A 23055-nucleotide genomic window follows, 5' to 3' on the forward strand; every position below is an offset into this window, starting at 1 on the left:
TTATCAGCTGATTGATTCCATAGAGTAAATATTGATTCCTCACATCACGTTCCTCACATTTCCCCAAAGTTTATAGTGGTCTGTGATTAAAATGTACAAGTTTCTTGCTTATTCTGTGCTTCTTGCATTTCCCATTTCCCAGCTTGTTTTAAGTAGGTAGGTACCTACTCAGGAGGAAAGATACCATGTTGAAGTGTTGCCCGCATACATTTTCTGTCATGTTCCTCCAACTGTCATGCCAGTGTCATTATGATGGAAATTAATCCAACCAAAAAAATAGCATACTGAATTTGTATATTATATACACAATATATTGATCTTTAATTCAGTCGCTTGATATTTACATATTTCCTAATATTTCAATTCAGTGTTTTCGTTTTATTATTTTTACTTCATTTGTTTCAATTAAATTCACTGCTGTGAATTACTAATTTAACCAACAATGCCAGCACCACAAGAGACCGTGAATAATCCAGAACAAATTCAGGAACAACCAGCCAGAGAAATAACTCTCACTGATCATCTAAATAAGAAGTTATTGACTTCCCTATTTAACAGGATGACCGAAGGCGGCGACTCTACATTGAACAAAATGTTGGAAGATGATAACAGAACAGAGGAAAATGACGAGTGGAAGGATTGAACGTTCTAGTGATAAGTGACACGTTAGATTCATAATAATTTAAAATAAAGTGTTTCTTTCTAATGTGCTGTGTTCTGGTTTTGTTTTTTACAATTACTTAGGTACCTACCTACTTACTATTCTTACATGAATGTTGCTTGGCGCCCAAGTAATAGAACATGGGTCTGTTTACGAACTCCGTTAATAATTATGAACCGATTTTGATAATTCTTTTTTTGTTCTGTAGGACATACTTCAGAGGTGGTCCCATTTTAATTTGGTAAAGATCTGATGAATATCTTCGGAGATGGAGAACGGAACTCCTCAATTAATAAGAGTAAATCGCTCGCGATCAGTGTAATAGCTTTGTAAACAGTAGTTTTAACCAGGCATAGCATATTTTTAACAGACTTGAAAAAAGGAGGTTCCTTCTCAATTCGAATATATGTCTTTTTGTATGTTTGTAACGCGATTTCTTCGCCAAATATGAACCGATTTTAATGATTCTTTTTTTTGTTTGGTAGGTCGTTCTTGAGAGGTGGTCCTATTTTACTTTGGTGAGGATCTGATGAATATCTTCGGAGATGGAGAACAGAACTCCTCAATAGATAACAGTAAATTGCTTGTGATCAGTGTAACAGCTTAGTAAACAGTAGGTTTTTAACCAGGCATATATAATAATTAGGTAATATTGTGTGTGCGGTGGTGAGTCAGTGTTTTTTATGCTTAATAGTTTTTGATTTATCATGCAAAATGTCGAAATAACGTTGTTCCAGTCTGACTCGCACTTGACCGTTTTTTTTAAATTTTATGACTGAAAATGTGAAAGTAATATCAACACAAGAATAAAACAACAAGAAACAGTAACTTGAATAATATTTTATTATGTACTACACAAGTTATAATGAGGAATGTTCTTATTTACATAGCTCTTGCATAAACTCCAATATAATTTATTTATTGAACAATTTATTTCATTTAATTATTTCATTTATACAGTGTCGCGAAATATCTATTCTAATAACCGACGCAACTTTAATACTGAAAAATAAAATTGTTGCGTTTAAAAAAATATTTCATCTACCGGAATTTTAAATTCGCGGAATTTCTGCCAAAGCTCGAATTATTCTAGATGGCATCTTAATAAATATACTTTCATTCATTATTTCATTATAATTATTATAAATATAGTACAGTGTCAACAACCTGGCTTGATAAAACACGCAAAACTTCAAAAAATATATGTACATACAAAAAAAATTGTAGAAATAAAAGGTATTAGCATAATTCGCACCCCTAGATCAAAACTGTTGCAACTCAAAAATGTTACCTTTTGATATAACCTCAGTTTCTGATCCTTAACTACTTACCATGCTATATGTAATATTCAAAAGCACAATAATTAATTCCTTTTAAATCATTTTATAAAATTTCAATATTTTCTGTAGATTATAAAAAGATTAGTTTTTTCTTAGCTTCTGAAAAACTTTTTGAGTTGAAATAGTTTTCATCTAGGAGTGCTATATAGTCTTGGATTTGGAAAGGGCTAAAAGGTTGTCAAATGTTAAAACTTTTATCTATTGTTCGCTAGCACTTATTTGGACACACATACAGCAGCTTCGCCTGGTAACATTACCTGAAAAAGAAATAACAATCCATTATAATGGCGACCTCGCACTGGAAAGCGCAGCATTGGAAGACTCCTACTAGGTGGACAGACAACATCAAACGAGTCACAGGGAGCCGCTGGATGGCAGCGGTGAAATACCGTGGCGTGTGGAAGTCCGGGTTGATGACGAGTTCGAAACTATACTCTATCCCCGGAAAGAAGTTAGTATAGCGCTACCCATACAAATGATAAAGGCAAGTCTCAGTGACAGTTAACCATATTGAGGCACCACTCGCCAAACAATCATAAACATATTTTCAAGAGCATTCGAAATTCAATTCGAAAATGTTTAAAAAAATATGTAGGTCCTTATTCGAAATTCTACATTTGAAATTCAATTCGAAAATGTTTTCAAATAAAAACCGGCCAAGTGCGAGTCAGGCTCGCGCGCCGAGGGTTCCGTACTACAGTTGTATTTTTTAGACATTTTGCACGATAATTCAATAACTATGATGCATAATAAAAATAAATAAAAATCTGTCTTCTTTTATATGATACCCCACTTGATATAGTTATCTTACTTCGAAAATTGAAAATACTAATTATTAGTTCATGACCACAATTTTCCGGGATAAAAATTAGCCTATATCCTTCCCCGGGATGTAAGCTAACGCTGTTCCAAATTTCATCAAAATCGGTTAAACTGCTGGACCGTGAAGACAGACACACTTTCGCATCTATAATATTATAGTATGGAATTAGTGTGGATAGAAATCACTCAGAATAGTCAAAATGCTAAAAGAAATTAGTTTTACCTATAAATAATATTGTAATGTGATGTGGTGTGGGTCTATATCTTGTCCACCATCTCGATGTTGATCTTGTAGAACACGTAGGGGAAGTACTCCGACTGCCCGAACCCGAGACCCGCCAGCTCCGCCGTCTGCAAACAATTGCAACACATTACACCTCTACATACTCCGTATAAAATAATGTCAAAAAGGGCTGGTCTATAATAAAAAGGGGCTATACAAAAATAGCTGGTCTACAACTAAAAGGCCTGGTCTACTACTAAAAGAGATGGTGTCCCAAAAAAGGTCTGATCAGCAACAAGAATTGCTGCTCTCCAGCAAAAAGAGCTGGTCTTCATCGAGAAAGGCTGGTCTATAATAAAAAGGGGCTATACAAAAATAGCTGGTCTACAACTAAAAGGGGTGGTCTACAACAAGGTCTGGTTTACTACTAAAAAGATATCTAAATAATTTTAAATACATATCAAAAATTTCGGAACCGGCAGGATTCGAACCTACATCTCCACTGGGTACTATCCTGGGTCTCTGGATAAATCATTTGACTTTGAACCCTGCCGGTGTAGGGGGACTGCTTACGCTAGCATCTAGCCACTCGGGCATATATTGTAAGAAATAGCGTCAGCAGTTCAGTTGCTCCCGGCCCGCCGTAGTATTAAGTCCTTCCTTATCAGTTGTCACAGTATTTACTCTATTTTATGTAATTGTAATAAATCTCTAACGAATTGGTGAACCTGGTGTTATTTGAACCTGATAGACTGAACAAGAACACGGCGCTATTCATTGGTAAGGTGAAGCCACATAATAGGCAAACCCCGAATAGGTAAACTGGTGACTCCAAAGCCGGTTCCGAAATTTTTGATATGTATTTAAAATTATTTAGCCTTGAAGTGTAGTCAAAAAAATATATATAAAAAAAAAAAACCGACTTCGATACACAAACACTAAAAATTGAAAAATAATTTAATTTATTTCCGAATATCTTATGTATACAAGAGTTAATATAGTTCCATAATAATATTTTTTGGTGCCGGTGCCAATTAGCTTCAGCTGCGCGAATTGTCTAGACTTCATATTTTTATGAGACTCCACAATGGCACCTCATTGGCACCGACCCCAAAAAATATTATTATGGAACTATATTAACTCTTGTATACATAAGATATTCGGAAATAAATTAAATTATTTTTCAATTTTTAGTGTTTGTGTAACGAAGTCGGTTTTTATTTTTTTTGTAAAAAATTTTTATTTCACAATTTTTAGTGGCCCCATGGAATTATGCTATGACTGGTTAAAAATCTACTGTTTACTAAGCTATTACACTGATCGCGAGCAATTTACTTTTATCCGTTGAGGAGTTCCAGTATCTATCTTCAAAGATGTTCATCAGATCTTCACCAAATTGAAATGGGACCAACTTTGAAGTATACCCTTTCAAACAAAAAAAGAATTTTCAAAATCGGTCCAGGCGTTTTCGAGTAATCGGGGAACATACATAAAAAATAAAAAAAAGATTTCGACGAATTGAGAACCTCCTCCTTTTTTTGAAGTCGGTTAAAAATAAGCTCAGCACTCACGTCGGCCGCGTTCTGGCCGTGCTGCTGCGCGGAGTGGTCGAGATGCGCGTACAGCTGCTGCAGCACGTCGCGAAGCTTCTTCATGCTCTTGCGCGCCGGCACCATCACCACCGCTTGGAAGTTCACGGGCAACCCGTACCTTAAACAGTTACATACATTGAGCTGGAACTCAGCGGCCACGGGGTGTTCAACACCTACCTCTTCGCAATAGGGAAAGCGCCTACTGAAAATTGCTACTTTTGCGGAGAGGAAGACACCCCGAGACACGCGATTTTTGAGTGTCCCGCGTGCGCGGATCTTAGAGAAGCAGCACAGGGAGCAAGCGACAGTGTCAACGCCCAAAATCTGGTAGCCCGTATGGTGTCAATCGAAAATGAGTGGCACAGATACGGTCAGATGCTGAGAGCCATAATGTTGAGAAGGGAGGATAGAGAAAAACAAGAAAAAAAAGGAGAGAGAGCAACCAGAGGGTCAGCACGAAGTAATGTTACACGGTTCCGTGCTGATCTCGCAGAGGGGGAGGTCTTTTTAGTCCGTGCGAGTCGGACACACCCTGTCGATAGACAGAAGTCCATTAGGGATTTTTCCTCCTCCTAGAGGAAAAAAAAAAAAAAAAAAAAAAAAATTGAGCTGGAAATCCGCATCCGCTTTTTAAAATGTTTTGCATTACTGTACCTGATGTGTACCTACCTAAGCACGGACTCGACGAATACTCTTAAGGCTTTGACGTGTATCCAGGCGCAGAAGCACTCGGAGAAGTTCACCTTCAACCATCGCACCAGCGGACCCTGGAACCCACCATTTGATCAGTTCATTTCTTTTTAGGGTTCCGTACCTCAAAAGGAAAAAAGGGAACCCTCATAGGAGCACTTTGTTGTCTGTCTGTCTGTCGTGTCTGTCAAGAAAACGTATAGGGTACTTCCCGTTGACATAGAATCATGAAATTTGGCAGGTAGGCAGGTCTTATAGCAGAAGTAAAGGAATAAATCCGAAAACCATAAAGTGATCACACAAAAAAATGATGAAAATGTGTTCATGAACAAATAATTATTATTTTCAATTCTCAATAACTATGATAACTATACCAAGTGGGGTAAGTATCATATGAAAGGGACCTGTACATTCTAAAACAGATTTTTATTTATTTTTAGGCATAATAGTTTTTGATTTATCGTGCAAAATGACGCGAAAAATTTCCGAGTAGGAACCCTCGGTGCGCGAGTCTGACTTGCACGTTGGACTTGCGCTCGCGAGCGTGTAGCTTGTGTGCATGTGTGTGTGTGTGTGTGTGTGTGTGTGTGTGTGTGTGTGTGTGTGTGTGTGTGTCAACTCACGAACTGTTTCTTCTTGTCAGTGACAAGTTTGGTGATCTCGTTCTTGCCGGCGGCGAGGTCGGCTTCGTTGTAAGAGAACTCGCGCACGATGAACTTGTGCTCGCGAGTGTGTAGGTTGTGTGCATGTGTGTGTGTGTGTGTGTCAACTCACGAACTGTTTCTTCTTGTCAGTGACAAGTTTGGTGATCTCGTTCTTGCCGGCGGCGAGGTCGGCTTCGTTGTAAGAGAACTCGCGCACGATGAACTTGTGCTCGCGAGTGTGTAGGTTGTGTGCATGTGTGTGTGTGTGTGTGTGTCAACTCACGAACTGTTTCTTCTTGTCAGTGACAAGTTTGGTGATCTCGTTCTTGCCGGCGGCGAGCGAGTGTGTAGGTTGTGTGCATGTGTGTGTGTGTGTGTGTGTGTCAACTCACGAACTGTTTCTTCTTGTCAGTGACAAGTTTGGTGATCTCGTTCTTGCCGGCGGGCGAGGTCGGGTTCGTTGTAAGAGAACTCGCGCACGATGAACTTGTGCTCGCGAGTGTGTAGGTTGTGTGCATGTGTGTGTGTGTGTGTCAACTCACGAACTGTTTCTTCTTGTCAGTGACAAGTTTGGTGATCTCGTTCTTGCCGGCGGCGAGGTCGGCTTCGTTGTAAGAGAACTCGCGCACGATGAACTTGCGCTCTCGAGCGTGTAGCTTGAACTCGTCCACCACCTGCGAATAATTGACAGTGTGTCATAAAAGCGGACGAAATTTGACAGTACAGCAGTACGACATTTAATAAATATTTTTTTCTCACTTGCTCGGAATTGGCTACTTTACTGAACAAAGGTTTTCGTTACAGAGGACCGTTATTCTGTCTTACTGGCCGCACGCCAGCAATTTCCAAGAGGACTGTAATGGAAATTGCTGGACAGTTTAATACTGGATGACACACGATTTTATTAATATTCTGTCTTATAACTATTTTTTATTTTTTATTTTTAATAGTTTTTATTTATTTAAGTATTTCATTAGGTATCATATCTTTTTTTATTTATTTTTTTGTAGTCATTATTGTTTATTTTTCAATTTTTTATTGTTATTTGTTATGTTTTTAATACATACTTTTTTATCATAAACTTATTATTTTTCAATTGTTTTAATGTCTTTATAATAATATTTTTTTATAGTTTTTAAAATGTTTTTTTTCTCTTATTTTTTGTGTTGTTTTTATTTATTTTTTATTCATATTTTTTTTATAATTTTACTAGTACAATTTTTTTACTAGTTTTACTTAATTTTTTGTAGTCATTGTTTCTTTTAAAATTTTCATTGTTATTTGTTATCTTTTTAATACATACTTTTTTATCATAAATTTTTTAATGTCTTTTTCATAATATATTTTTTATATTTTTTTTAATGTTTTTTTTTCTTTTATTTTTTGTGTTGTTTTTTTTCATATTTTTTTTATAATTTTACTAGTAGATACAATATACATTTTCATATGAATTGAAACTTTGTTTCTTCAATTTTTTTTATTATTACCTTCTTGAAGAGCGTGACGGTGAACAGTCCATAGTCATTGTCCTGGTGGATGAGCTGCGTGGAGCGCGGCACGATCATGTTGGTAATCTTTTCGTAGTTTGCATTCCAGTCGTTGAACATGGACCTGCGTGCACAGTTCACGACAGTTAGGGAACTTCTAACACAACGTCGAGGCTCCGACGTCACTGGCAGGCGTCAAATGTTAGTACATTTGACGCAGGTAGCTTTATTTTCTAAGAGCTAAACTAAATTAACAGGTCTAAATCAAGTGTTATCCTTTTCCGCAAGCAACATCATAATGTTGCTTGCGGAATGAAAGGGATAGCAATAGATTTAGCAGTTTCCACAGATGATTACTACCTCTATCGTCGGATCGCTTAAGCGCCACCTGTCGGGATAAATTGGTAGTAAGGATCCCCATTTTAATTGACCCGAATATCTTTGCACCTGCTGGATGAACCATTTCACAGATCGCATGTGAATAAATCACGTGAAAAGCGCTTTCATATGTAACACTTGCTAGTGCCATACATATAGTAAATAAGTAGCCTGTGAAATATCACAAAGTTGGAAAATTAATTACTTACTTCAAAAAGGAAAATTAAAAAAAATCCTATTGGAAAATAATTATTCCATCTTTATTTTTTAATGTCGCGTGTCCATTTGTCATCGTCCCGAGCTAAGGCGCTAAAGAGTGTGCGAGCGAGAACAGAACTGTTCTCTCTGATTATTAAAAAGATAAAAAGTCTAGATAATCAGCAAGCCGATCGGAGGTGGATTCCTCGCGTCATACTGTAGCAACCGGCCTGTGAAGGGCCTGCGGGGTGCCTGGGGACGGACTCACTTGGGCACGATGACGAGCAGCGTGGTGAGGTACTCGCTGTCGAGGATGAAGTGCTCCTTCTTCACCAGGTCCGCCAGGTTGCGCGTCAGCAGGCTGCCACTGCAACCGATTTATTTATTTTTATTTTTCATGTACCAAAATAGTAGTTACAAAGTAATAATAAATTAAGTTAAATTGGAAATGCTCCGATCATTGGATTTTACACAAATAATCATTTATTTGCAAGTTAATACAAAAAATATGGAAGTAAACAATAAATCAGAGTACATAACCATAACATTCGACTAAATTAATAGTGTGCAAATATGTTAAGAGAGGGATCTAAAATTTAAATGAAGTTATTAAATAAAATTATAGGCACTGGAGTCATACAACTTGCAATGAATAAAATGTCACAACATATAAAAAGAATATAACACAATTAAAATTAAGTTAAAATTAGATGTCAATAATTAAATTTATCTAGTTATAGAAAATAGAAAGTAATTATATTAAATATTCTTCAATTGTCCAGTCGTTTGAGCTGTGCGTTGATAGATCAGTCAGTCGGTACGTCAGCCAGCTTTTCCTTTTATTATACATAGACAATATTCAAGGTGAACTGTACTTTTTTCATGACAGTTGGCACATAGTTAAAATGGCGCGCGAGAACTCATTTTGTCCGGACAACACTTACGTTTGTTTCTTCTCTAAGTTCTGTAGGTTGCCCTTCAGGGAGTTGTAGGCGGCCGACTTGACTTTCAGATCGGCGTCGATCTGCCCCACCTGCGGAACCACATTACTGCTGTCAATTAACACCCGTTACATGTGCCGCACTACATTATACTTAGGCCATAATAATATATTCCTATTTGACAAATTATCTACGAAAATGCAAACTGTGGAACCAACTCCCTTCGACGGTGTTCCCGGGTCACAGCTGAAAATCAGCGTCTTGCATCTTATGTGTGTTAACGCATATGATGCAAGACATTATGCTGAGCTGTACACCCATTTGGGGTGGTGTCACAGATGAAAATGTTACATTTGTACTTAGTTTTTATCTGTGACACCAACAACAAATAAATTCATTTCTTTCTTCTTCTTTCTTTCTTTCACTAGATTACAACATGGAGTTATTCAAGGGGCAGAACAACAAATTCCTGAAAGACCGGCAACGCATTAGCGGTTCCTCTGGTGCTGCAAATGATCATAGGCGGCGGTAATGACTTAATATCAGGTGATCCGCCTGTTCGTTTGCTCGCTATTTTTATTTCAAAAACACCTAATTGACTGAAATTCTTTCTACATACAATACAGGTAATTTTACAAAGGTATAGAGTTTACATCCCGTAGACGAGCAAAGGCCACTTTTTTTCGCTGAAAATCAATGCGTTTCTATGGGATTTTTAAACACGTAAATCCACGCGGACGAAATGGTGGGCATCATCTAATTTACGACAGTTGGAACAAAATTTTATTAGATTAGCTCTTCCGTCTTCTTTCCTGTGGATTAGGTTCTTTCAAGACCCCGTTGGAAATATTTAAAATCCTTTATTAGTGGGAGTTCTAGAGTAACACCAAATACCTAAGTGTTATTTTTTACATTTGACAGGCGTGCAAATGTCAAAAAGAAAATAACATGATGGACGGACTTTTAATGAGAAAATAAAATACAGTTACGTACCTGTTTACTGATGATATCGGCGATGTTGCGAAGACTCTGCTTGATGGGATACTTTGCCATGTCCCATTGGAAACGGGTCAAGTATGTGGGCAGGTCGCCTGTGAAATCCCATCAAATTAATCGCATATATTCTAAATAAGTAAATCGTTAAATATTGCAACAAATATTCAGGTCAAAATACCATCTGGTCACACAAAATGTAGTGCAATTTTGACAGAATTTTTTTAGTTAGGAAAGTAATGTAAGGTCAAATATTCCTTTAGTTATTTTAGTTTATTTAATTTTATAAATGAAGTAAGTTTTTGACAGGTAGGTATATTTTTCCTCAAAATTATCATTTCAAAGCTCAATCTGAAATCGAGATATGTATTTCGAAACTGCGAGTCAAAACTCAAAACAAAAACGCGTTAACTAACGGATAAGCACAAATTATTATGGTTGGGAAGTGCAGAAATAGAAACTGCATGAGTGAAACATAATAAATTTAGCCAGATTGCTGAATTTTGTAGGTCGTTATTTATCGACCGCAATGACCGATTTGCAATAGGGGGAATTCGGATTATCGTGACCGATTTTCAATTGATTTGCTACGACTTTCTGTAAATTTCAGTATCATGAGTTATTTTTAATTAGATAAATAAAGTGACTGCAAAGTAAGACTAAGAACCAATGTAACAGGGAAGGTACTAGCTCCCATGACACAGTTTTTACTTCTTTGGGAGCTAGTGGTCAAAATTATGTAAACTTTCTTTTTGAAAATAAAGATTATTTAATTTGACACAATATGTCAATGTTAACCCCGTGGTTAACCCATTTCCTGCCCTTTTTGAAATCAATTCCAAAAGTGGTAACAAAAATGACATAATTTAATTTTCTTACTTAATTCTATTTTTAATATTATTTTAATTTAGATTTTGGACAGTAGTAGTAAACATAACCTTCTTTTTTTGAAGTCGGTTAAAACATTTATAAATATTTCTATGGACACCTTACAGATGAAGAGATTCTATAATATCATAAAAAATATTGTAGAACAGAATTAATGGCGTAATATATTTGATCATGCATACTACACATTACTATATTTCTAGTTGAAATCTGCAAAACATACTAAGTATCTCTATGAGATATAAAGTCTTCTTAAATATAACAATTAAATCAACAAAAATATTTTATTAATACAACAATAAAATATTTTCTTCAAAATTATCTTTTTAGCGAAATTTAGATTAATTTTTAAGTGCTTTTTCTAAAATTGAAAAAAGAAAATAAAACAAGCGAACTGAGATCTATATAAAATATTATAATAGGCGAAATAAAAGTTGACAACATTCAATCTTTAAAATGCACACATCATGCAATTTATACATCATACAAAAAACAACATAATATTTATAAGAAGAATCCAAAAAAATATTAATATTCATCACCTGCCAATTAACTTTTCCGTAAATTGGATCGACCTATCAGCACATTATATTGGAATAACTTTTAAGTATTTGTTTTAATAAATTTTGTTCTTTTCTGGGGTTTCCCATTTTATGACACTATTGAAGACAGTATGTTTTTCTTATAAAATTTTATTTTGTATTAAGAAGATAAGTTTAAAATATTGTCTATGATATGATTTCGAGAAAAATTTCATCACAAAAATTTTAATTTGTTGAAATAATTTATCGTCACAAAACAAAATAGTACATTTTTCTAGTAGCTTATATAAGACCATACCGATTAACCAAATAGGTAAATGTTTAGCTTTAGATTGAAACTTGATCCGAAAACTAGTTTTTATAGGATATAGAGTAAATTGACAGATGATATTAAGAAAATACAAGCATCCATTATGCACTAATAAATCATGCACAAATACATACATACATGTCAAATCTCATAAGTACCAAAATATGCTAACATCCAAGGTAATGCTAAGCTAGTATAAAAATACATCTATAACATTCATTAATTTTACCTTCGATTTAACGATCTAAAATTTTTCACCACGATATATTTTTAAATATTCATTCCTGTCTTTTATAAAAAAATATAATGATACTAACAAACATTTTCACTCATGTTTTTCATTTTCAGAATTGTATGAATTTAAATTATAAGATTCATGAATATAGTACTTACCTATTTATGTAATATCTTCATAATTATATTTACAGAGAAAAGTTATTTAAAACGTAATAATATTTAAATATGAAACTAGTTTCATTAAGCAATTACTTTAAAATAATTTATATTTCAAATTGTGTAAAATACTATGAAAAATTCTCTTAATTAGGGTGTTTCATAGTTGCATACTCATATTTCATCCATTGAAAATAGAAACGGAATCAACAAACACCGTCGAGGTCACACGTCAGGTTAATATTAGTTGTTAACTTTAAATATTGTATGGCACTGTTGAGACAACGAGACGAGATTTGCGTTGTGCTGTAATTATGTCGTAAGATATGCATTAGTCTTAAAAAATGTGAAACGGAGGACGCGCTTTTACTGGATTTTATTATAAAAAATATAATTAAGAATATTGGTGCTATTTGCAAGAACGCAATGCCTCTAACTGAACCATACTAATTTTCAGTTTGCTTTTGTAGTAAAAACTTCATTAGGCGCGTTGGGTGAATTTGGGATGGATAAAAACTTCAAGAGCGCGTTATCCCGCCGGTTCCGCAATTTTTAATATGTATTTAAAGTTATTTAGAAATTCCCTTGAAGTGTAGGTAAAAACACGCAACTAATTTTTTTAAACACGCATGGTAGAGTATTAAAAATAGTTACTATTACGACACCTATCAGAAAGTTAATCATTGGAAGGAGTAATTCAATGATATACGATTAAAGCACACGTTTCAGTGTACCTTCTTGTGTTGAAAAATAACGTTTGTTGTGGGATATGTTTTATACTATATATGTGGCTTTAAGTAAGACGTGTTGCACATAATATGTTATTTGCGTGTTCGATAATATAATATATACTTACCTATATCTATTTAAAAAAATACTGTTGACTTTAATTTTTTTCATTTATAAATTTTCAAGCAAATTGGTCTACATAATTGGTCAATACTTAAATACATAATATTATAATACGTATATAAATTGACATCATAGCAACATAAACGAAAAAAATTAAAACATTTGCCAAAAAAACAAAATGACCGAAATTGTAAATATATTTTTTAGACTGGGGATTTTTATGACAAACCTAATACAAAATAGTAACTTAACACGTCATAGAGGGAGAGGTAGTGCCTTTATACCTACTACAGTAATACACGTACAGGTTAATTTATAAATACACCATTTTGATTCACCAGCTCCTCGAAATATTTAATTAGCTATAGGGTGATTTGTGTATTTATAAACTCATTGTTCATATTTTGTAGCCGTCAAAAGCAACATTCACAAAGTGTAAAGAATTTACTTAATAGCGTCACCATAAACTTTCAAAAATCCTAAAAAAACGTAAGTATATTATAATAAATAGTTCTGAATTTATATAATGTGTCCAAAGTAACAATGGGAACGCCATATTTGCTCTGTCAACTGTCATTCGAAAAGTACGGTTAGCAAAGAAAATATTTTGCATATAAAACTTTTCTTATATTATTTAATATAATATTATTTCATATATTATTATTTAATAATTAAACATTATTTAATTTTGTATAAAACTCAAAGCACGTATAAATATACGTGCTTTGAGTTTTATGCGTGTCCCTGGTTATTTAACCTGGCTGAGACATAAATCTCGTAAAACGAATAGAAGAAATACTGGCATTTGGAGGTTATGGTGAGAACTTTAGTTTTATTATAAACACTGGCAATAAAATACCTACTTTTCTTTTAAACAACAGTCAGTGGTTGGTATATTTTAGATCCCCATCATGTTCTATTTTTATAGGGAGAATCAGCTGTAATGTGTATGAAGATGATGACTACTCTGAGAATGATGCAGACATCTGTGTAGTTGAAAAGCTACATTCGAATGAAGTATTTTCATTCGCGGTTAATTCTTTTATAAATAATATTATATTTTTTGCTAACCCTACCTAATCGGATCATATTGGCAGCCAAAACGTCATAATATGGCGGACACGATTTCCCTTAGTTTGTATGCGTTATACATGATTATACGACCAAAATAAAATTCAGGATGGCGCTTAGTATATCAATACTTAGACGACCAGCGCCACCTGTTGAGATGCAAAGCTGTTAAAATCGTAAAAAATAAATATATCGTCAATTTTAAAATTCGCAATCACTGCCCTCACATGTTGTGTGTAATAAATAAGCGCCCTTAAATACATCGAGGAATATATAACTATATACATATCGACAGGTAGCGCCAGCGCTATGTATCTGTGTTTTCACAATAGCCAGCTTACGACCTACCGGATTTCTAAAAGCAATTTGAACAGTATTTGAGACATGGCTTCAGTTGTGAGTCTATCAACTGTATCAACAACAAAATTTCGCTTGGCGCGTCGAAGCGAATTATTCTAAAATTCAATGTAATAATCAAAAGCTGAGGATTTCCTTATTAACTGAATGGAACAGCAAATTTACTCGGAGAGAAAATTAGGTTTGCAATTATTCAATGAAAATGAGAGTAAGTCAGATCTTTTTCGGATGGAATAGTTACTGTTTTAATTCGCGTTGCTTCTAACCGTATTTAAAATGGTCGCCAAACAGAACAGCTGTTTGTGACTGTCATCTTTTGACGAGGTGATTTAAAGCACGAAGTAGTATCATCGATTAAAAGCTCTATAGTACTTGATATGATAAAAAACTTTTGCAGACTTATTTTAAAAAATGAAATCTCGTGCGCGTTTAGTTTAAGGCACGACATCGACGACGGGTGGGGCAGGAAGGAGTGGGGATAACATAGTACGCATTCATTTATGTAATATGCTGCGTCCTGCCAGACAGCAGAGCGGACGACTCGACCGGGCCGCACTATATAAATGAATGTGTATTGCCCGCTCCAGCGCCGCCCATCGCTCTCGTCGATGCTGTAAGGTTATACGCACATTTTTTTGTTAAAAGTTGTCTAGTTGTTAAAGCGAAGCCTCAAATGTCGTTCAAGGGAAAGGGAGCGGAGCGAGGCGACAGCGGGCGGCCTGAACCTTGCGTCAGGATGTGGTGCCGCTCCTCTTCGTCATCCTCGTCCCAGCGCGGCGAGCTGCGGCCGCTGGACGGCTGCGATGCGTGCGAGGCCTCGCAGTCCGAGTGCTCGCGGTGCTCGCAAGGCCAGCAGCCGTGGTGGTCAGAGTAAGCCGAGTCCGCGACCGGCGAGGTCGGGGTGGGAGGCGGCTCGCCCCCGCCGGGGTCCGCGTAAGAGTCGATGCCTGGAGTCGGCAGAGGTGGTGATGGCAAACAGGCTGTCCGGGCAGCCTCCTTTATTTTTGACTTAGTCATACTAAAAATCTGGCCGACTTTGTACCGGTCGTGCCGTTTCAAACCTCGATTTTGCGAGTGCTCTACCGACTCTGCAAAACATTAGGGTAGCTTATGATATTACACGTCACTCGGTCCCGTTCTTATGGCGGCCGTAAAGATTATTTCAGTGCTTATCCTCGAGTGAGTATTAGGTATCGAGTCTAAAATCGTATTTCACGCGAAATGCTACGTCTTTATAAATTCCCCTAAAGTTAACGCCTCACGCTTTTGAGAACAAAGGATAAATCAAAATGAAGGACGTTAGTAAAGGGTAGGAGCGGAGAAACAAATAATAAAAACATAAATAAACTGAATAATAATAATAAAAAAAGATAACAAGCAAGAAGCATGGTCGAATTTTAAGCTCATGGCTAAGCTATGAATGTTTGTGAGGCAGTGATTGCAATGATCTATAATTGTAGGACACAAATTAACGTATATATTTGTAACTTGTGCATTTTACAATAATTACCCATTGAACGATTACAATATTATTATAAATTGTATGATACATAACAAAATTATATAAAATCGAGTCACATTTGCTCTGGTCAACAATGTACCGCTGCAGCTAGTTCAACATTATTTATGTTACATAGTTCGCATTTCTCGTGTGGTCATACCGGAGTAGTAAAAGGCAGTTTATTACGCTGGAGATCAAAGGATTTATTAATATCGACGTGTATTCATCCTGGTAACTAACGACGCAAGTCAATGTCAGATAAAAGATTAGTGGTGGGATGTTATCACTGGCTGAAAATAATCTTCCAACTTACTAATGTTCACAAGTTGATTTTAATATTGTGATATAAAAGAATATAACCAAAAGTTTATCTTTAAAAATTATATTGAGATATTTTATTGAATTCTTACCTTTTAAATTGCAAATAGAACTCTTACTTGTTGATAATTTGCTATGATAATTGTTTATTACACACGCGTAAAACATATTATATCATAGTATGACTCAATAAATAAACTAAAAAGCATTAGCCAGTGATGTTTATAATATATTTTTTTAAATATTTCAACGTGATGTCAACTAAAAGTAACAAAAATAGCATTTTTCATATAAAATTATGTATTATATACGTTTCATAGAACTTATAAAGCTCTAATACTGTAGAAGCTGTCACATAATTACACTCTAATACATACATTACAAATAATCACTTACTTCCGCACTTTTTTTTCCATTTTTCAGACACTGAAATGCAATTCCAAAACTAACATTCACAATCTAAGTGAAAGTCATATCATCTAAATACGTAATTTCATAAAAACAGCCCGTGTATGCACAAAAGAAGCTTCAAAACATACATAAGAATATATCATTGAATAACAGTGTATATATGTAATTTATGAATATGGTGACAAAATTAATATGTACAAAAGTTTTACTAAGGGTATAATATGACGCCGTGATTGAGTGACCGCATATAATAATTATAATTATTATGCTATTATTTTGATATAATGTAGTACTATGTGTTTGGTTGTACTGATAAATGTTTGGTTTATTTAATTTCGGAGTTGGCATACTGCCTATCGTTCTGATCACAGTCATTCTTCATTATTTTCATTTAATAATAACTAGTAAATAATAATTTTAATTGAAATAACTGATAATTAATCTTTTTTCAAAATGTGTGTTGTCTCTGAATGAAGTTTAGTTCAAATACTTAATTTGTTAAAATCATTTTAAAAAACTTAATAAAATTCGTGAGATTTAATTGAAGTATTTTAACCAAGTACTATTAAGTAAATATATTTTATATCCTTTCAATATTCAATTAAAACGTTATTCGTGGAAGAAACACCTGTTGAACTATCTAAATTAAAATGGTGACGCAAAATAATTCTTATGAGATAACATATAACATAAAATTAGCATTCCACCATCATTCCACACCACAAATCCAAAGAGGTTCCAATTACTCTCATGTAAGCTACCTCAGAATAAAAATAATAACACTGTCCACCCAACATTCTTAGCTTTAAAGTAAATTGTTATGATAAATCAACGAATCTTTTCACAGATAGAATATTGCTATGGGTAAAATAAATATTCTAATTATTTATGAAAATTGAGTAAATTTGATATATTCTAATAAAATTTATTATTTATTTTAAGAAAATGGAAAATGATTAGCTTGATTTTTTTTTGTTAAAATTACCATTGACACTGCAAATAAACTGATTCACTAGGTATAATAACGAGATGAGAAAAATCGATCTCGGTAACCCAAGAGCGTATTTAGTCCAAAGGGTATAGAGGCAGAAGTGCAGCGTCATGGAATCCATGTCCATTGGTGAGAATTTGGATGTTAAATATTTTATATGTATATCTCTATATATAAAAATGAATCTCAGAATGTGTTGCTGATCGCAAATCTCGAGAACAGCAGAACCGATTTCGCTAATTCTTTTTTCATAATATTCCTTGAAGTACGGAGATGGTTCTTAAGGAGAGAAAAATTTAAAAAAAATCCTGAAAAAGAATCGACTGTTAGGAGGTACGAAGTTCGCTGGGGCGGCTAGTTTTCTATAAATATGATTTTCATTTTTTTAGTAAATAATTTATCATATTACAATATTACTAAACTGTGATAATTAAACCATATTTAGTTACTGAAACAGAAACACAATATTTGACTTTATTTAATGTATTTTTTAGATTTAATCATAGAATAGATTCGTTGATCATAACATTTTAATATACATATTTTACAGTTTATATTAGTTAGTGCTGGATATTAATAAAATATTAGCAGATGCCACGGCTTTAGGCCGCAAGCTTACTGTTCTGCACAGTTTAAATTATATGATATTCTATTCATCTATGAAACTGAATTAAATTAGTATTGTTTAGTGATATTATTCATTCAATGTACAGAATAGACCCTCTCGTTATATTAAATTAAAAATATATACAATAATAATGATGTGTTAATGTGTGGTGATTTGATGTTAAACTAAAAAAAAAGTATATTATGTGATAGTAATATGTAAATTTAAGGCCAAAGCGATAAATTGAGTTTTTTAAATGTACAAGTATAATATTAATAATTTTTAACATTTAAATTAACTCATAAATTTCATTATTGTATAAAATTTTGATTGTTTCATAATGAAATTAATAAATAAATTATTATTGTCCTTCATTTTCGCATAAATTATATTACATATAAGTAACAAGTGAAAGTGTGGATAAAATCAAGGTGTGTAAGATCTAATTTTAAGATTTATCACATTGACCATATTATATGTATTAAGAATTAAAAACAAATATTTATGAAGGTATATAGTGCAATTGTGTCATTGCAACTCAACATATAAATATACAAAACACGGAACACTGACGTTAAGTATCAATTCATATTTTAGTCAGTGTCCGATTAAATAATAACAATAACATGCAAAATATATATAAAAATCCCACAAGTATAAAATAAAAAATAAACAAATAACGGAATTTAGAAATAAACAATGAAAGACCACCTAAATCCAGCGACATGCTAAATCTTTCGCACTACTTTGTGCTTTTAATTCTTTTCGTACTCTCTTTATTATTATCTATTTTTAATTAGTTCTCATGCTGGCAACACCCTTTTCGTAATTTAACATAACTTTTAATATTTCTAATAAAAATCCCCAAACATGCTTTAGAACTTTATCATCTCTATATATCGAGTTTATCTCATGCAATTTAAATATTTGTGGAAAATACACTTTCTAGTATGTATTTTATTTGCTAAGTTTAAAAAATTTGAGGTAGCAATAATGGCACTAAACAAAAATTATTTATATATTTTGAGATTATTTATTGTAAAAAACGAATCTAAACAATTGAACATAAAAATTACAGATCGAAAAAATCATCTAAACCACCACAACGAGGCAGGGTGACCAGAACGCTGGCAGCGTTACCTCGTGAATGGCCAGACTAATATGCTGACCGAGGTAACTGCCAGCCCTCCGGTCCCCCGTGGATTTCGCGAGACAGGATGAAAGGTCCTTAAAAACCCGAACCCATGGTCTCCACCCCAAAAGGCAAAAATAAAAAAAGAGTATTTTGAGATTTAGGTAAATGAAAAAATGTTTAGTGCCATAGAAAATAAATTAGTTTTAGAAATATTAAAAACTTAAACTTACTGTTATTTGCCATCAAATTTTCATGGAGTTTGTCACGTTGATCTTCTAGTACCTGGTCAAAATAATTTATATTATTGACTAGCTGATTCCTGCGACTTCGTCCGCGTGGATTTACGTTTTTTAAAATCCCGCGGGAACTCTTTGATTTTTCGGGATTGTTGTCGTTGCTTGGTACCTACAATATGAATTCACTATGAACACTTCCTGAATCTTGATAACCCAGGCGGGCAGTAACCCTGCAGTATCAGGATTAAGAAGCTGAATCCAGAATTTTTTATGTGACCACGACGTAAACTTTTTTTGTTGATTTAAAAAAAATTTGCAAATCGGTCCAGAAACCTCGAAAAAATCTATGTAGAAAAAAGAACCACCTCCTTTTTGACAGTCGGTTAAAAACCGATGACCTTGAAATATTTAAGGAACAATCTTTAAAATATCCCCTTTCTAACAAAAAAAGAATGAATAAAATCGGACTACGCGTTAATGAATTACAACTCAGTATACATTTTAACTTTCGTCCCCTTTCCTACGGGAACCATGGTGAATTTCGGGATAAAAAGTATCCTATATTCTTCCTCATAGTATGACCTCAAATCGTACCAAGTTTCATTGGAATCCATTCAGTAGTTTCAGCGTGATGCGCGGCCGTGATACAGACAGACAGACAGACAGACAGACAGACAGACAGACAAAAATGAAAAAAATTACAGTTTTGGGTTCAGTATCGATTATAGAGTGCCCTCGAAAAAAAATTTTCATAATATCTTCAATGTACAGAATTTGACCTGTTACAGTTTTATTATAAGTATTGATTGATATTGATATTGATGTAAACTTTTTTTTTTTAATAATTTATATTATTGATGTAAACTTTTTTTTTTAATTGAGAGTAAATAACTCTTTTTTTGCATGTAGCACGACGTTACTTCCTTCCGTATTTAAAAAAGCAGCCAAACAGAACAGCTGTTTTAAAGCATTATTATTAATCAGGATGTTTTAAAGTAATTTAGTGCCATAGATTAAAAAAAATCTCATTCAGTTACTTTTACTTCAATCGCGCGTAAAAGTTATACGCTAGAATATTGTATTTATTAAAAAAACATTTTAGTGTTTAAGATATATTGTGTATCGTGTTGGATCGACTGATATGCTGGTATTGAACTATAGATAAATACAATAAATCTTCGATTTGAAATCATGAATTAAGAAAATGAATTTTGATTAAGCACCTTAAATATCTATTTTTTTAATAAATATTCAATAGTATACAGGGTTACAGGAAAAGACGACACGATCCCGTTTAGGGGTTATAGTACAGGACATTAGCTATCAAACGACCCTTAAAGTGCTTATGCGAAAGTGTATTGTTTTCGAGTTATTCATTTTTTTATTTTTTTCTTAGTAAAAGGGTGTTTGCCACTTTAAAAATTAATAAAAAAAAGGAACAATGTATTTGAGCAATGTTGCAGTGTTGTTGTTGAGAGCAATGTTTCAATAAAACTTATAGCTAGCCCCTAATTACTCTTAAAACATGCCCGCGCGGAATGGTGCCAATAATACTGGCTTAGGTGTTTATTGAAACTTATGCCAATAAAAAAAAAGTTTTTGTAAAATGAATAACTTACCTCACCGAGGTACTGAGCAACTTTTCTGGTGACTGCCTCCACAAAGGTGTCAAGTTTCCCGAGGTCATCTGACAACCCTACCAACTGATCCAATGTACCAACCTGAAGATTGAAAAAAAGCAAGTTATAAGCCATCAGTCATTATTATTATCACTAATATCTCAATATATAAAAATGAATTGCTGAATGTGTTCTTCTTCTTCTTCTTCTTCACTCTGGGCTGGTTTCCGCACTTAAAAATACTGAATGTGTTGCTGATCGCAAATCTCGAGAACGGCAGAACCGATTCCGCTAATTCTTTTTCATAATAGTCCTTGAAGTAGGAGGATGGTTCTTATGGAGAGAAATTAAAAAAAATTAAAGAATCAACTGTTAGGCGGTACGAAGTTCGCCGGGTCAGCTAGTCTTATAATAATAATTGTTAGACCTAAGAGTGAAAATAGTAGTACACTTTGTTGAGTTAGTTATTGTATATTGTAAAAAATAAACACAAATTTTAAATACTTACTTACTTTTAATTGAAAAGCTTAAACAATGTTTTATTATAAAATTCTACATTCTACATTTATATTAAAATGAAATAGCTATATAAAGAAATAAGTATCTATGTAAAGAGCAAGTTTTCACTAATTCTTTAAATAAAATTTTTATTTGGTGAGCATTTTGTTATTTTAAAAGATTCACTAATTACATAATTCCTTTGGTTGACTTAAACAAAAATAATATAAGCGTAGCCCAATAAATAATGTTTTTAGCCCAAATTTATTTAAAATATTGGTAATAATTTAATTAAGGAAGGTCCCATTTGTTTTTAAAAAGTACCTATGCATCATTTTGGCATATGAATGATATTATAAAGAAATTAATCAAGAAGTATTTACCTTCAAGTCGGGTATTGGGAATTTGTAATTGACACTGAGGTTCCCCGATTTAGTCGCATTATTGAGGGTGTCCCAAGTCTGCTGGCAGGTCTTGTCGCCAGGGGCGCTGATTAGCCAGTATTCGCTCATCTTGAACACTAAAACAAATATATCAAAACTTAAATAAAATTAAACCACACAGTCCTATTTCTACATGACTACAACTAATCAAACGTTCAGTCTTGGCCGAAAAATCGATTTTGTAAGTCCTTCGCCCATGGATACAAGACACTGTGTGGTGTTTCAGCGCTGTTATCCCACCTTATGTACGATGCGGTGAATCAATATCGCATCCAGGCCGCGGCGCCCACTCGGCCGGCAGACATTCTGGCGCCTGGCTCGTCTCACCCCAGCAATAATTCACCCCTACACATCCAAATTTGTACACCCTACACCCTAAGCTTTGACATCTAATAATCGCGCGCAAAAGCGTATTATGCCCCCACGGAGCTCACAGCTAGCCTTAAAGGTGATTATTACTTACCCGGTAGTTAAAAATTAATGCTGTTTAACACTATTCAATCGAAACAGCAATTTTTGGTGAAATCACAAGACGATACGGGGCCAGCCCTACAACACCGCCATGAAAATTCACGTGATGCTGTGCTGCCATCTACAACAACAGAGACAGCTGATTTACGTCAATTATTGTCTATGGAAATTTCATTTTCGTTATTTTCTGAAATATTTTAGCATTATTTTTAATTATATCTGGTAGAATAATACGACTTTTAAAACAGACAAAATTCCTTTTCAATTGTAATACAGCAGATAATCTTACATTCAACTAAAACTAACTAATGTAGTTAACTAACTAACTAGTTAGTTAGTTAACTACATTTTAAAATAATTAATTAATGTTGAAAAAGACAACTTGATGCCAACGAACGATGACAACATCGAAATTGATCGAAATTAAACATAAAAAAGGAACT

The 23055-nt window shown here is 33.9% G+C and overlaps 1 protein-coding gene across 1 annotated transcript; it reads right to left on the reverse strand.

The window, feature by feature from the left end:
• Window positions 1-1481: 1481 nt before the first annotated feature.
• Vha44 (V-type proton ATPase subunit Vha44) lies at window positions 1482-22759 on the reverse strand. The gene is made up of 14 exons (XM_069500031.1): window positions 22605-22759; window positions 22082-22218; window positions 21201-21302; window positions 19576-19627; window positions 15108-15470; window positions 9970-10067; window positions 8980-9068; window positions 8304-8402; window positions 7460-7583; window positions 6515-6646; window positions 5308-5405; window positions 4618-4756; window positions 3047-3174; window positions 1482-2258 (listed from the first exon to the last, which is right to left on the reverse strand). The coding sequence occupies exons 2-13, from the start codon at window positions 22208-22210 to the stop codon at window positions 3082-3084; spliced, it is 1518 nt and encodes a 505-aa protein (XP_069356132.1). The 5' UTR covers window positions 22211-22218; window positions 22605-22759; the 3' UTR covers window positions 1482-2258; window positions 3047-3081.
• Window positions 22760-23055: the final 296 nt, after the last annotated feature.

This window comes from Maniola hyperantus, chromosome 7 (assembly GCF_902806685.2).
Source record: "Maniola hyperantus chromosome 7, iAphHyp1.2, whole genome shotgun sequence".
In the NCBI taxonomy this organism is placed as follows: Eukaryota; Metazoa; Arthropoda; class Insecta; order Lepidoptera; family Nymphalidae; genus Maniola; species Maniola hyperantus.